General features: G+C 36.9%; 2 protein-coding genes across 2 annotated transcripts in view; both read left to right on the plus strand.

The window, feature by feature from the left end:
* The window catches only part of LOC107583266 (aftiphilin-like), an 11,964-nt gene extending 907 nt beyond the window's left edge, over positions 1 to 11,057 (plus strand). Inside the window, exons 2-9 of the mRNA XM_016269429.1 lie at positions 4,028 to 5,432; positions 5,582 to 5,751; positions 6,047 to 6,167; positions 6,359 to 6,415; positions 6,568 to 6,666; positions 6,813 to 6,843; positions 10,222 to 10,342; positions 10,508 to 11,057. Of these exons, the coding sequence (XP_016124915.1) occupies positions 4,068 to 5,432; positions 5,582 to 5,751; positions 6,047 to 6,167; positions 6,359 to 6,415; positions 6,568 to 6,666; positions 6,813 to 6,843; positions 10,222 to 10,342; positions 10,508 to 10,640 (2,097 nt within the window). The 5' untranslated portion in view covers positions 4,028 to 4,067 and the 3' untranslated portion in view covers positions 10,641 to 11,057. The remainder of the gene's footprint in view (positions 1 to 4,027; positions 5,433 to 5,581; positions 5,752 to 6,046; positions 6,168 to 6,358; positions 6,416 to 6,567; positions 6,667 to 6,812; positions 6,844 to 10,221; positions 10,343 to 10,507) is intronic.
* Positions 11,058 to 12,049: 992 nt separating this feature from the next.
* The window catches only part of LOC107583272 (ABC transporter G family member 20-like), a 32,025-nt gene continuing 31,198 nt past the window's right edge, over positions 12,050 to 12,876 (plus strand). Inside the window, exon 1 of the mRNA XM_016269443.1 lies at positions 12,050 to 12,156. Within this exon, the coding sequence (XP_016124929.1) occupies positions 12,082 to 12,156 (75 nt within the window). The 5' untranslated portion in view covers positions 12,050 to 12,081. The remainder of the gene's footprint in view (positions 12,157 to 12,876) is intronic.

Raw genomic sequence — 12,876 nt, forward strand, 5'->3', positions numbered from 1 at the left:
AAAAAATTTTTGTCCGGTTTGCATTTTTTTCCTTTTTTTAAACCCCCCCCCCCCCCCTATCTGATTAACAACTCTTTTTGTGTTCCATATAAGAAAAACACTTTTTAATATATAACCTATGCAATTTTAAAAATCCATATTTAATGTTTATTTATAATGTTATTTATTATATAATGTTTATTTCACTCTATTTAGTAACAGGAGAGCGAAAGACACCTGATTTGCATTATTGTAGTATCTAGAATCTAGATATATCAGTTGTCTACCCTGTAGCATTACCCAGGAGTCTTGTCATTGGCAGTATATTTATAAACAGTCACTTATGCATTGCCTAATTTGTGTTCTGCTCATACATATTTCAGTCAAAACACTTCTTGGGTTACTCCCGTATGGCACAGTCCTACAATTATATTGCTAAAATTATATGGATAATCTAGTGAATGGTTTTGGCTATTCCAGTGATTTTTGTGAGGACAAGTGTTACTGCAACAGCATATAATACCATTCTGGAGAATTGTGTGCTTTTAATGTTGTTGCAACCAGTTTGAAGAGTCCATAAAGAAGTGATTGTCTTGTGTGGAAGAACTAACCTTCAGGCTGGAATTGACTACACAAGTTGACAAGTAGGCAGGTTTCACAGATAGTGTATGATAGAATTAAGTCCAGTTTTAGGATTTCAGACATGTTTGATATTTTGAGCGGATTTTAGAACACATGTCGTAGTGCATGTCATGCATATAGCAACAAGGTACGTGTTTTTCTATGTGAGTTTTATGATGTTTAGTGCATGATGCCCAGTTTTTCTCTGTAACCATTTAAGTCAGCAAGTGTATTATGAGTGGCTCAGAGGGAAATGTAATTGTTTACTATTTATGTAAGAAATAATTTTTTGTGTGTGTATTACCTATGGAACGTTCTAAAAATGACTGAAAAAGTTCTGGAAATTCATTGGTCTTGGGACCCTGTAATAGGTTCATACTTCGAATGACTTTTTGAACATCCTTATTTTCAGCATAAACTTAAATGTTTCTGTTTCAAACACGCATAGACTAGTTAATCACAGGTATGACCACTTCAGCTGTCTTTTCATGGGGGTAGAAAAATACCCTCTAAATTAGTTTTGTGAATTGTGCTGGACAATACTATTCTAGATGTTTTCAATCAAAAGTTATTTTTAATGTTGGATTAGGCTAAATCTTGTTTCTTAATGTTTGGAATTCTAAATGGATGAAGTTTTTGTCCTTCAGTGTTTGGTCTCCGGCTCTGAGTCTGTGCTGTTTGTCTGAGGGCACAAAGGAAGTGGATTGGGTTTCCTCATCAGTTTACACTCCCTTCAAAGAGGACATATCAACGTTTACACAGTGTGCATGTGTATATGAGCGTGTCTGTTTGCATGAGGCAAACTAAGTACTCTAGTATGTGGGCTAGTAGGCAAAATATTTCAAATCATAAGTGCCCAAATTCACATCAGTGTACTTGTGTGCTTGTGTAACTGAATTCTAGGCAGATTTGTACACTTTTGTTTTCCAGAATCAAAGAGCATCTTTGCAATTTACTTTTAGTTATGAGTGAGCAGAAAAACATGATGTCTCACACACAAACACACACACACACACACACACACACACACACACTCAAACCGCAGTATATGCTACTGTTCAAAAGTTTGGGGTCAGTAAGATTTATTTATTTTGTTAGTTATTTGAGTTTTTTTTGTTTGTTTATTGGGAAAGAAATTAATGCTTTCATTCAGCAAGGATGAATTAAATTGATCAAAAGTGATGGCAAAATATTTAGAATTATTTATTTTTCAAACAACTGTATCTATTCATCAAAGAGCCCTGAAAAAATGTATCAAGGTTTCCACAAAAATATTAAGCAAGCGTTTTAAAATTTGATAATAAGAAATATTTCTTGAGCACCAAATCAGCATATTCTGAAGGATCATGTGGCATTGAAGACTCGAGTAAAGACAGCTGAAAATTCATCTTTGCCATCACAAAAAATATAAATTTAAATTAAAAAAATATATATTAAAATTAGGGATGCAGGAAATGCATGCTGAGATTAATATTAATAAAACATAAACATAATATTACAACTTATATATATATATACAAAATGATGCAGTTATTGCATGCTATAGTCAGAATGTGTGATCCTGTTGTGGATGCGCTCTTCCCATATCAACGCGCTGAAACATAGCAACTAAACCCAAAGAATGCACAACGTTTTATTATAATAATGTTCTCATTAGAATGTTATATACACAACATTCCCAATCATAGTTATTAATGTTGTGCACTGCTGTTTGAGCTGCGTGCGCTGAGCTAAAGACGATCACCGGTAAACTGAAGCTCTCTTTTAACTTAACCAAACGCATTCTATATGAGATAAATCAGATATACTTCAAATAAACACAATATTACAACGTACAATTGCACAAAAGGCTGCAAACAAACAGCGCGCATCTGAAGTGTCTCTGAAGGAAATAATGCATTATTTATCGGCTTTAAGATATCGGCCAAATTTTCTTATCAGGCCGATACTGATAACAGAAAAACTGAGTATTTATCGGCCGATACCAATATGGTGGCCGATATATCGTGCATCCCTAATTAAAATAGTTTTAAAATTGTAATTATATTTCACAATATTTCTGTGCTTTTGATCAAATAAATGTATTCTCTTTGAGCATATGACACTTATTGGCCTCAAATGTTTGAATGGTAGTGTATAGAATGTAGGTTACTGTGTGACCTAATTTAGTTTTTCCTCAAGTCAGATTACTAACAGTGTCCATTAGATCATCATGCCTCATCCATGATGCTGATACAGGCCTTTGTCATTGGAACTGTTATGTAAAACAGAACAAAAGAAGGCAAAAGGAGTTGGCAACTGACCTCTCAACTGTTTGAAACACTAATCGTGTTTCGGTGCTCACTGAAATGTAATTAAGGGGCATTGCATTGATATTGATACATCATTAATATCAGTGCTTGGTCTCTGAGAGGTTAATGTTCTACAAGTGTTATCTTGAGTTCTAGAATTGTTATCCAGCTGTCACCTAATTATAGTTTTGTTTAAACTGAGTGTAGGTCAGCTAACTGTGTAAAACGGTACAGATATTTGCAACTTGTTTTCACTTTCACAATGGTGACTGTATTAGAAACTTTCATAAACAAGGAAACATGAACCTACTTGAAACTAATGTAAAGTGAATTTGCATATGGCCACTATTATTGATTTTCCTCATTGCACCACCATTGTACTTTACACCAGGTTTATGAGTCTGCAGACAATCGGTTAAATATTAATAGCTGTATACTTTAACCATCATGTGAGACCTGTCAGATCCTTTGAGGTTTGAGGACTAGTCAATAATTGCAAGTTATGTTAGCGCCGATCGCTTCGTGGCCAGCGTGCCGACATACAGCGTCATTGCACTTCGGGCGTTCCGAGTTCGAGACCCGGTTCGTGGACCTTTCCCGATCCCGTCCCCCTCTGTCTCTCTCTCCCACTTCGCTTCCTGTCATCTCTACACTGTCCTATCATAATAAAGGCAAAAACGCCAAAAATAAATCTTTAAACAAAAGCAACAATTGCAAGTCATTTCACTGCTCATGCACAAGTAAAAAAAGTGTTGTTACTCTTTGCAGCTTTCTTTAAACCATGCCCTAGATTTAGCCCATGAAAGAGGGGTCACATCTAAAGTGCTGGTAAATAATGAATGGGCTGCTCTCTGATCCAGCAGTGCTGACTACTTTAGCCTGAAGCCTTTCACATGTTTTTTTTTACTTTTGTATTATTCCTGCTTTTAGTGCTCAGCCATAAACTATACTACAAGACCTAACTGCCAAGCAGTGCACTATTATAAGTATTAAATATGTAGTAAATTTAGATGAAGAAAAAAAACATGATGCTAATTGAAAAGAGTTGATAGTTAAAGTAATTTTAAATTCATGTCTCAACATTCTCAAGTTTTCTGTAATTGTCTTTCTGTCTTATTTTATTTATTTTTCTCTAGGGGTGTGTGTGCATGTGGCCACAGGTGGCGCAAGAGGACCATGGAGCCCGATGTCATCCATTTGTACTCTTCCTCTCCTCCTCCACTGGATGAGGCTGGAGAGGAAGAAGAGGAGGATGAGTTTGGTGAGTTTGGGGGTTTCGATGGTAGAGGGATGTCCTCCAGTTTCTGCTTCTCAGAGCTCAACACGCCCACAACATTCAACCAATCAAACGCACTGGAGGACTCCCCACCTGACCTGTACATCAAATCTGTGCAGAACGTCACTGTATCGGGGAGTGGATGGGATAACGAGAGAAAAATGGTAGGAGAATCAATCAGCGGTGTCAAGAAAACAGAGAAGGAATCGTCTGACATTCTCACAAATGGCATGACGTCCTTCAACCTACAGATGGAGCTCTCTGCTGAATATGGTCAGAACTCTCCCTCGATACTTCCCGATGTCCAAAACAGCAGCACGGGTGATGGACACAGCCTCAGAAATGGCTACAGTGGGTCTTCAAATTCAGAGCAGGACAGAGCTCTTTCCACCTGCTTACAAAGCACAGACACTGAGGAAAGCTCTGGACTAGACGGCAGTGTAGCTGATGTGTTAGACGGAAACCAGTTAATTAACCAAATGGACATCCTGTCAGACTCGAAAAATCACTTATCGCTTAAAGAAGAATCTGAACCTGGAGAGACAGAAACCATACTGGAGTTATGTGGTGACTCCCAGTCATTTACTTCCTGTAGAGATACGCAGGAGGCTGAAGGTGAGCAGGACCAAATGAAGAACTTTGTTGTATGTGGTGACGCAGGCTGTCTTGACATAACCGAAACAGAGACGACCCCCTCATTGGATGTGGATGTAATCTCTGACATACAGCTGAGCGGAAACGCAAGGGAAATTCATGGATCATCTGTAAAGGCAGAGGTGGAAGTAGATGAGGAGGTTGAGACACCCATAGACTCCACAGCCGACGAGGATTTCGGAGATTTAAGAGATGCAACTCAGGGTTCCACAGACTTCAGCCGAACTGAATCTATAACCCAGGAAGGATTTCCTGAATTTGTCACTGCAAGGTCCAGGTGCTCCACAGATGATGAGTTTGGTGACATGGACACCCTGAAGGACTTCAAGGATGACAATGAGCTGGCTGAGGAAGCAGTGGATGATGAAGTAGCTTTTTGTTCAGAGTTGCATCCTAGTGACAGTTTTGCCGACTTTAGTTCAGCTCCGTTTGGAGGTGTGGCGATGGGAAGGGAGGACAGCTGGGCTGCATTTGGACCACCTGAAGCCACTGAAGAGGGTCAGGATTCATGGGCCACATTTGGGGATGAACAGAGTACTTACCTTGGTAAAGAAGAACAAGATGTTGAGACTTCAGTAGCGCCCTCTAGCGACAACCCCCAGAGTAGCACTGTGAGTTGTTAGATGTTAATCACGGTGACATACTTTTGTTCAAGTGAATTGCAGTTCATTAATGGGTTTTAGTCTGACTAAAATCAAACATTTAAAATGTATGAAAGAAGTTTAGATGAACTGCAACCTGTGTTTTGTGTCCCTCGCAGGCTGATTTCAGCTGCAAAATACAGCATCTGTTCAGAACCGCTTTCCCTTCAGACATCCGTCCTGAGGTCAGCGGGGTCACTGAGGTCTTGCCCCTCCACAAATTCCTACAGGCTCAGGAGCAAAGGATTACAAGCAGCTCTTTTACACAGGAGTCAGAGTCTCATCTTGGGTACAATCTTCTCAACTGTCAGGATTCATAGGCTGAATTTGCTTTCAAATGCAATGCAATTCAGTTGGCTTTATATCTCACAATTGTGACTTTATTTGTTATTATTGCGACTTCACATCTCACAATGTGACTTTCTTATTTTAAACTTTATCTCACAATTGTCTGCTTTATTTTTTAGCCTGAGGCGGAGTCCATAAATAGACTAGTGTTTAAATATATCCTGTGTGTTTAGTTTGTCTATAGTTTCAGAGAAAGAACTCAGGGTATGAAGGTCTTGGTTCTTTTATTTCGGCAGGAATGCATTGGCCATGTGGCGCCACCTTCAGGACATCCTCGGCACTCATGGTCTTAAGTACAAGTGGGCTGGTTCCCATAGCAACAGAATACTTCTGGATTGCCTAGGAATCAGGAATATTGTGAGTTCTTGAATGTACATACCTCATAGACATGCAATATTGTTAATTACAAGTGCTTCTTCTCTGATGTGACGTATATTGCTAGTTAGTGTACACTAAAATCAGACAGTCACAGAATTTAGAGCTGTTTTTTTTTTAACTATTACTATTATTGATTTTACTTTTTCACTGTCTTCTTATTCCTCTCATAGTTGTTCACTGGAGATAAGAAGCAGCCAGTGATCGTGCCTATGTTTGCTGCTGGACTGGTAAATTAAGTCATAAACTCCAAAAATATACACTGCCATTCAAAAGTTTGTGGGCAGGATGATTTTTTTTTAAAGAACAATTTTAACAAAAAAATGTATATATATTTTTATATATGTTTTGTTTTCACCAAATATCTGTCCCTTCTTCTTAGGGAATGCTGGAACCCACCAAAGAGTCTCAAAAATCTCCAGCCTCCCCTGCACTTTCCCCTTCTGCTCCTGTGGAGAGTGGAAATATTCTATGCACTCAGGTGAAAAGTGCAGACATACACATAGATGTATAGATACAGATATATTAGTGATCTAATCTTCAGTCTTTAGATTTGTTGTATTTTTGGACATTCTCTCACTCTTAAGTTGGTTGAAAAAGTTTCTAACTCCATGTGTTATCCTGCAGGTGGCATCCTCTTTGGCCATTAGTATTGACGGTATGTCTTTTCGCCGTGCCTCCTTCTCTAGAGTTCAAGAAAAAGCCACTTGCCACTCACGGCAGAAATCCTACTCCTGATGCTGCCTGGCTTATCCCTGTCTGAGCACTTCCTTCATCTCTCACGCTACACTTTTCTTCTCTCCATTTTTCAAACTTCCTGTCCCTTCACAATTCACACACCACTTAGGAAAGTTTCTCTCCTGGTACTTGTTTTATCAGTGTTGATTTAACACAGCACCAACCTACCATTAGCAGAATAATTTGAGAAGTAGCCATCAAAATCTTGTTTATAATCCAAAGAACAGAGAAAAAAATTCTCCCAGTTGTTTGTCTTTCTTCTTGAAACACTATTTAGTCAGCAAAGATATAAATCCATTCATCGTAGTTTCCCTTTTAAATGTTTATTTGTGTTTATATCTTGCCTCTCTCCCATCTTGTTTACTGTTAAAGTCCAGACCCACGTCACTATGCTGTCCAATTTATCAGTGTTGATTTAACACAGCACCAACCTACCATTAGCAGAATAATTTGAGAAGTAGCCATCAAAATCTTGTTTATAATCCAAAGAACAGAGAAAAAAATTCTCCCAGTTGTTTGTCTTTCTTCTTGAAACACTATTTAGTCAGCAAAGATATAAATCCATTCATCGTAGTTTCCTTTTAAATGTTTATTTGTGTTTATATCTTGCCTCTCTCCCATCTTGTTTACTGTTAAAGTCCAGACCCACGTCACTATGCTGTCCACACACAGAGAGGCTGAAATATACTACCTCAGACTATAAGTATGCAGCTTCTACTGTGATTTATTACCTTGCCATTATATGCAAGATTTCAGATAAAGAGAATTATACCCATTATCAAGTATGTTCTCAGTTGTGTTGTCAAAAATACAACCAAATTGGTCCCTGTGCACCAGCTACTGTCTCAGGTTTGACTAAAAAGAGATTGCAAATCTTTTTTGGAATAGCTGAGCTGACCTTATTGCTGGTGCTTACTTGAAGCCATTGCACAGCTCGCCTTGGCTAAAATTAAAGGGGAAACACCACCACATTTTCAAAGATTTACATACAGATGCTACAACAAATTGAGATGCTATTTTAAAATTGTGAAGGTTTAATTATGTAGTCATTTACAGTCAATGTAAATGTATAATTTTGTTTTCCTTCTGATAAAAGCAAAACCTTTTCTTTACTGTCTCAAAAGCCACTGTGACCGGCAGTGAAACATTCGTTGGTGCACTTTTTTGACCAACTTAACTTGCATACTGTGATATACCGCACATGTTATGGGTTCAATACAAGTTCAAGCAACAGAAATTGCAGCATAATGTTGATTACCACAGAAAAATCACTGCAAGAATCTTTGGCTTGTCCTTTCTTGTTCTTATTCTTTGCTTAAAAAACGTTTACAGTTTATTATGGCTGTATTTTTTAAAGCATTGTGTATTAGCTGAGCTGACCTTATTGCTGGTGCTTACTTGAAGCCATTGCACAGCTCGCCTTGGCTAAAATTAAAGGGGAAACACCACCACATTTTCAAAGATTTACATACAGATGCTACAACAAATTGAGATGCTATTTTAAAATTGTGAAGGTTTAATTATGTAGTCATTTACAGTCAATGTAAATGTATAATTTTGTTTTCCTTCTGATAAAAGCAAAACCTTTTCTTTACTGTCTCAAAAGCCACTGTGACCGGCAGTGAAACATTCGTTGGTGCACTTTTTTGACCAACTTAACTTGCATACTGTGATATACCGCAAATGTTATGGGTTCAATACAAGTTCAAGCAACAGAAATTGCAGCATAATGTTGATTACCACAGAAAAAATCTTTGGCTTGTCCTTTCTTTTTCTTATTCTTTGCTTAAAAAACGTTTACAGTTTATTATGGCTGTATTTTTTAAAGCATTTAAATAGAAACAGTTAAGCACTGACTTAACTGTTTCTATTAAGACTTTCTCCCAGTGCAGTTGCCTTGATATTTTGCTTTTTATTGAGGAACGAGTCAATTATTTTTAGTGATAATCAGCATTATGCCACAAATGTTGTCAAGCTTTAATTAAGAAATCCAGAACATTTCTTTAACCAAAATGATTGACCTTGATTTCTTTTTCTGGATAGTAATTTTTTTCCACTTAGTTTGCACCGAATTGTTATTAAATATGTCAATAAATATATTATACTACAGTATGACTATAGTTTCTCTATTCTGTTCATGGCTTGCTTTCATCTCCTGTCTTATTCTCTTTACTTTTTCTTGCCCTGTTGCTCCTAATACAAATTTCCTGGTGATGATCTGCTGTTATACATGTACATTACTGTTCAGAAGTTTGGGGTTGGTAAGTTTTTGTTTGTTTGTTTGTTTGTTTTTTTATTATTTAAAGAAAATGCAGTAAAAACCATTCAACGTAACTGTTTCTATTTTAAAATATTAAAAAATTTAATTTATTTCTGTGAGTAAGCTGAATTTTCAGCAGCCATTGTATTGTGATCCTTCAGAAATCATTCTAATATGCTGATTTGGTGTTCAAGAATATTTTCTTAATATCAATGCTAAAAACAGCTTCATATTTTTGTGGAAACCATGATACATTTTTTTCAGGAGTCTTTGATAATATAAAGTTCAACTACATTTATTTAAAATAGAAATCCTTTGTTACTATGTAGAAGTCTTTACTGTCTCTTTTAAACAATTGAATGCATCCATGCCGAATAAAAAATCGCACTGACCCAAAACCTTTGAATGGTAGTGCGTATAATATTGTTAATATATTGTGGGTATGCTTAACTACTAACTACCCTTACTACCCTCTATGTCCTGCTGTCATTGCTGCTGCTCTCATGTGAAGCACTAGATGGTGGAATATCAAAGCTAAATTTGGACTATTTTGGCCCTGTGGAAGAATGTAGCTCAGATAGTGAAACTGACACTCCACTACCAGGTTAGAACAGAAAAGGTTTGTCTCAGAGAAGTGAGTGGTTTGCTGTGAAACCTTCTTTCCTTCCTGTTCCCATGTGTCTGTGATTTTGAAATCAGTCTTTAGTGAAGCTTGTCATCTTTAGCATTTGTTCGTAGTCTAGTGTTCTGTCCTTGGCTTCCTCTCTCTGCACTTTCTTACAGTATCTGCCTCTGTGAGTATCTCTTTTTTTCTTCTTCCTTTAAATCTAATACACTATTGAGTGATTTGCCTCTGTGTTTCTGAAAAATTACCTTAAAGGTGAAAATTATCTTAAGTGTTTCTGCGATCCTGTTTACATAGTTTCACTGTATTTACTGTCACATGTAAGTTTTAAGCACGACAAGGAAATGAAAACAATGTGTCTGCGTATTTGTCTCTTTTAATTTATTTATATATATATATTTCTGTTTATTTAGGTGTTGATCCAGAGATATATGAACTGACTACAGCTAAAATGGAGAACACCAGTGGTCGCAACATTACAGATGCATTTACAAAACTTATGGAGTCTATGGAGAAAACCAGAACAACGGCCAGGTTAGACATGTGCATGAATGAATGCATACACTTTTAATATGCCTTAACATGATGAGCACAACTACATGGCTACTTTACAGCTAAAGAGCTTTAGAAAAATCAAAATAGGGTGTGACCCTGCTGCAATTACTGAGAAAATGCTCATTCTTTCTGTTTGTTTGACAGGAAGCCAGAAAGAGATGAAAAGATAAGCGAAGAAGCAGCAAAGGTCATCTCTCTTCTCCCTGACCTGTCCTTCATGCAGGCCAGGGTCCTAATGTTCCCCTCCATCCTAACTCCAGCAGCCAATCACATATAACCGAACATGGCATCAGCCAATCACCTTGTGGCCTCATCATTCATTGACAGTTCCAAAAACAGCTCAAGTCACTGTTTGTTCCATAAAAAAAAAATCACATTTAATATAAAGATTGAATCTTTTAAAAGCTACCTATTTCTTCACTTTCACAGTTGTTATTTTTTTTAAAAACTGGATTGAATTGTCCTGGAATATGTGAAAATGTCCCTGATGATTTATCTTTAGCAGTAAAGACACTTCATCTTTTATATACACAGTATTTAGAATAGCATATTCACCTTTTATGTATGATATATGACTTGTTTATTATGGTTTTATTTTTGAGTGCTGTTTGTGAAAATGGGAGTTATTTTCAATGAGGTGAAATGCAGAATTGCACATTTTACTACTTGAAACCAGAGACTTTAAATGAATACTGACCCCTGGTTGCTATAATATATGTATATATATATATATATATATATATATATATATATATTAGTATGTGCTTTTTTTCTTTTTATTTCTCTGTATTGTTTTAAATTTCATTCAGTTCAGTGCTTTCTTTAATTGATATGTAACTACCTGTTTTTAGGTCGTTGTTCACCTTTATCTTCTAACCATCCTTTCCTTTTTACTTCCAGTAGTTGTTTTATCACAACTGACAAGCACACGAGAAAATACTATATTATAATGCAGTTTTGATATCTTCAGTAAGGGAACTGCTTCTTTCTGCATGTCTGCTTTTTTACTTGTGTTTTGGTTGTTTGTCTTATTAATGTCTTGTCACTGTATTATTTTTAAGGTGGAGCTTTCGCACAATCGCATATATTATGAAAATGACAGCAGTACTATGGCATCTTAAAGAAAAGATGGTTTGTACCGTTTCTGTGAGGAAAAAAGTGTGTAAAGGAAGTAGTGTTTTTGTCTTCTGTTTTACATTGTATAGTTTAAAGTTTAACATCAATAAAAAGGCACAAAAATAGTATTCTTTTTGGATGGTTTTCAGCGTTTAAGATCTGCTCACTGGTGAATTGTCTATCAGGACGGTGTTGCTGTTTATATATTTTCTGTTCTTTTCTCCTGTATGTTCACATTAGTGCTACTATATCAGTTTAGATATATGACTTATCTTTCCTTTTCCCCTCTCTCCCATATTTGTTATGCATATCTATGTTTCATGCAAATAAACATGTTAATACTCAAGAGTGATTTTCTCCCCCAGAGGGAAACGACCTAGATTGGTGCGCAGCTACACTAATCTACACTAATCACAGTTGTCTGAATAAGACACTCCAAAAGGCGCACAGACAGGTGATCAGAATAATATTTAATGCTGTTTACTTGCAGTTCAACTCTGCAGTATAGAACATGCAGTTAAACTCTGATCTGGAGCAGAATGAGTTAAACGGCTCATCTGCGCGCACTGAGCCGAGCGCAGCTCCTCACCGGCAGCACCTCGATGCCCGGCCCGGTAATCATGTCCGGTAATGGAACAGAGGAAACGCCTGACGAAGGCACGGAGATGGAGCAAAAAGTGAGTTATTGTGTTTTTTCTTAATTTGTATGTTTACATTTTACTCCGAGTCTGCATGAGTGGATACGATGTGTCAACGTGCAAACGATGTAATGTAGGCTATGTTATGTTTTGATGCCGGTCTCTTTTTGAGACTCGAATCCTATATAAAGCAGTCATTAACTGCGATTTTCTACAGGCGTTCGTGCATGTTTGTTAGGTTTAGATAGATGTGGCGAGCAGAAGACGGATTGGTCTACTGCTGCAGTGTCTCCCCATGACGCAGAGCCGGAATGTAACAAGAGATGACCGTGCGAATCGTTCTTTTGAGTCGGATCTTTTCATTGAATCGGCTGAACTAGATTAAAAAGACGGTCTAATGAAAGTACAATTATATGAATGATGGCTTACCATCACAGATAAGAAACACAGTTATAGTATTTTATCTTAACGACCAAAAACTAATTCAACCAAGAGGTGTAAAATCATTTTAAAATGTCTTTATTTTAAGTGCAAATTATATTTAGGTTCTAAATTACTTTATATTTTATGCGCTGAATCGTGCAACAAATTGATATCGGACGCATTAAACTAAAACAAACACCCTTACACAGCATAATTAAAAAGTAATAAACAGATTTTTGTGCCTATATATAACTTCTTTATTGGGGCTCTTATGCCACGCGATGGTGTAATTGCGGCAGGGGGCAAAATAATTTCTGAATCGGGCTTTTAACCAGG

Source organism: Sinocyclocheilus grahami, unplaced genomic scaffold (genome assembly GCF_001515645.1).
Source record: "Sinocyclocheilus grahami isolate Dianchi unplaced genomic scaffold, SAMN03320097.WGS_v1.1 scaffold4.1, whole genome shotgun sequence".
NCBI classification, from domain to species: Eukaryota; Metazoa; Chordata; class Actinopteri; order Cypriniformes; family Cyprinidae; genus Sinocyclocheilus; species Sinocyclocheilus grahami.